General features: G+C 42.2%; 2 pseudogenes across 2 annotated transcripts; both read right to left on the reverse strand.

Moving 5' to 3' along the window:
• Positions 1-126: 126 nt before the first annotated feature.
• On the reverse strand, positions 127-1,587 carry TEOVI_000312100:pseudogene (annotated as a pseudogene). Its single transcript has one exon. A coding segment is annotated over exon 1 (1,461 nt).
• An 849-nt stretch (positions 1,588-2,436) lies between these two features.
• On the reverse strand, positions 2,437-3,167 carry TEOVI_000312200:pseudogene (annotated as a pseudogene). Its single transcript is given in 4 exon segments — positions 2,437-2,469; positions 2,472-2,597; positions 2,611-2,703; positions 2,706-3,167. Coding segments are annotated over 4 exon segments (714 nt in total).
• Between the last annotated feature and the right edge of the window lie 173 nt (positions 3,168-3,340).

Here is a 3,340-nt window from a genome sequence, read left to right on the forward strand (position 1 = left end):
CAAAGGTTTCACAAAAGTGTTGCAATACATCAAAATGTCATTGTGGTTCAGAAATTTTTTCAATAAAATAAAAGCTTATCAATTTTAGTAAAATTGACCACTGTTCTAAAATGTCACCAACCTCTTAAAACCAACAGCCATCAGAACTAATTTCTGATCTACTATAAAACTAAAGTCTCGGCATTCTGGCGTATCAAGTTTGCCTTTTCCATCCACGTAAGTTATCCAGCCACAGAATTTAGCTTTTCCTGTTGGGACAGGACCCACTGCCGCTTCACATTCCGATTGAGTAGTAAAATCTGAGCACTTCTTTCCTTCCGCATTAGATGTCTCTCCTGCTCCTGCTGCTGTGGTTTTTGATTCCGGTTTAGCAGTGCATCCTTTTTCTTTATCATAGTCGCAGTGTTGGCTTGGGCAGTCTGCTGGGGTTTTGTTTTGTGGTTTGCATATGTCTGTTTGTGTTCGCGGCTTGGATGCGGTGTCTGCCGCTTCTTTTTGCTGCGTTTTAGTCGAGTCAGTTATTATGGCTTGCGCTGCCATGTACGTCAGAAGTAACGTCTCTTCCATGTTTTTGACTTTGGTTTGTACCTGTTTTACTTCGGCGATTTTTGTGTTGAGAGCTTTTATGTCCGCTACGGCAGATTTTAGTTTCTTCACCCATGGTATGCCCCTGTGCGCCGCTCCTAGTTGGTATTTATAGTTGACGCAGCTGTTGCCGTCGCCGGCGTTGCAAGTTGCAGCTGCGCCTTTGCCGTAGTTTGCTTCGGCGCCGCTTGTTGTGCCGTCGCGCGCGCCGATCATGGATTCGAATGTTGTGAGAAGATCCTGCAGCTCTGTGCCTGATGTCGGTCCTTTGTTCTTCTCGTGGCATTTTGCTCGCACATCGGTTAGTGCCGGGGTCCCTGTTTGGCTGCCTGCAGCGAATGCTTGTCCTCCGGCTAGGGTTGCGCCGGTGCCTGCGCATGCAGCTATTGCTGTGTTGCCGCCGCCGCATAGACACACTAAATCGTTGCTTAGGGAAATCCCTACTTTGTTCTCCGCAGCGCCGTTGTTTCCGCAGGCTGCTGCTAGCGCGCTCCCAAATGTCTTGTCTGCATCTGCTGAAGCTGCTGCTTGTTTGTCGCCGTACAGTACCTCTTTGAGTTTGTTGTTTATGGTTTGGTGATTGGGGCCTTTGCTTAGCTGGTCTTTGGCTTATGTTAACGCTGCGATGGCGGCCAAGGCTGCCCGTTGAACATAGCCCCTTAGCGCGCTGTCTGGGAGTCTCGTTAATTTGAGGTCAAAGGTCCCGATCTTTTTCGATCCTAGATCTTTTTTTAACGCTGCCCAGGTTGCTTTGTATTTTGTGTAGTTTTCATCTGCATCGTGTGTTTTGTCGCTATCGAAGTTGCGCTCAAAAAACGACTTGTCTGCTGCTGTCAAGTTTATTGCAATCATTGTTTCCAGTTCGTCGTCAAGTGAGTTCGGTGTGGCGGCGGCGTTTGCTGAGATGCCTTGTTCGCAGGCCGTAAAGAGCTTGCACATTACTGTAAATTCGTTGATATTGTCGCCTGCTGCCGCGTGTGCGGTTGGTGATAATAAAGCTAGGTATAAAGACGCCGCAAATACCGGTGGCAACATTGCTTTTGTGTTGAGTGTACTTGGCTAGCTGTAGGTTTGTTATTTTTTACCCAGTTTTTGGTACCTCGGCATAAAAGTAGAATACTGAATTAGGCTTGTTTCACTACAAGCTAAAATAACACGTTATTTGGTTGTGCTCGTTTATCGAGTGCGGTTCTTCGTATTTGTTGCCAAGTTTGTCTGCCTCCTTGAGCAGGTCTGTTATGATCGCTCGAGCTGATACTTTCTGTGCTTGGTTTGAGAGCTTGGCATATATATTTTTGTTTTCAGGCCCATGTTTTGAGTTTATTATCTCTGTTATGTGCTGTTGACACGCTCTTAGTTTTGCCGCGTCATCGGCCCCTAGCATCAGAACCTTGTATTTTCCATTCGCATCTTTTAGGAAGGCGTCATCTGCTACTGATACATTGAGGTTGTAGATTGGCGTTCTTAGGTCCGAGAAAGTTGCAATTTGTTCGTCGGCAACTGACGGTGCGATCGCATCTTTTAATGTGAACAAGTTGCATAGAGCATCGAATTCAGCTGCGTGTTGGATCTTTGCAGCATGTGCATTCCTTAATAGTATACACAGAGCAAGAAATCTAATAATTAACATATTCATACCTTTTTCTTTATTTACTGCTATTCGTGGCACTACTTTTGTGTCACTTCAGTTTGCGCTAGGTGGCTGTCTGTGTAGCTTCACAGCTGGATACGTCGTTCAGGTTTTCCACTTATGCTTAAAAAAATGCGGTGACAGGCTTTGTATTTAAGTGATATTATAACTTTTCGCCGTGCCTACACGAGGTTATCGTTACTTTATTGTTCTGCCGCTTCCTACAATTTCTTCGTTTTAAACAAATTTTCTTCTTTACTACATGACCATTAACCTGTCCATATTCAATATTCGATTACTCTTTTTTTAGAACATAAGATCGAATTTTATTCAAGTCCACCGAACCATACTTCCACATTTTCAACTCTTTATACCAACTGACCGTGCTCTGTATGATTTCTAACAATTAAATTCGCTTTCTCTTTCCACGAAATTGGCTGAACTGGAAAATAAATGAATAAAGACTTCCAAATTTCACCACTATTTGGAACACAAAAAAGAATCTCTCCTCATAATCACACCCAATTATCCCTCTTCACAAAACAAATCTCTGTCCAACAGCTTCTGCCTGAATTGCACTACGAATTAGCAACGGTTTGTAAATGCTTTGTTCTGGCCACCACTCCTTACTTCCCTTTAGTAACTCACCGAATGTATGTTCAAACCTTTTAAAAGCCAAAACTCTTACTATTAAACTTCCACTACTAAGATAGGGTTTGCCACTAGGTGATTTTATTAAATGAGGTAACTTTCTCTCCTCTTCTTTTCTGTAACCCACATTAAAAAACCAATAGCACCTCTCCACATGCTCTTTGTGATCTGAATTCATAAATAAATCCAACTGAGGTACATAACACTCTGATATTGTCATGAATATAACTGGAGAAATTTGTTTCTCTTTGACGAAATCCTGTTCACTAAATTTTTCCTCATTAGCTGCACTATTTTGTATAAAATATTATACAGCATTTTCATATTTTCCTCCGTCAAAAACAATAACATCAGATCCATCCAAATGAATTACAATTTTTTCATCACTTTCATTCTGTCTTTCTAAAAATTCCATTACCTATTTAGGCTTTTTGACATGGAAATACAAACCTCCCATTGCAATTGTAATAATTT

The sequence above is a fragment of the Trypanosoma equiperdum genome, assembly GCF_001457755.1.
Source record: "Trypanosoma equiperdum strain OVI genome assembly, contig: ctg_66, whole genome shotgun sequence".
NCBI lineage: Eukaryota > Euglenozoa > Kinetoplastea > Trypanosomatida > Trypanosomatidae > Trypanosoma > Trypanosoma equiperdum.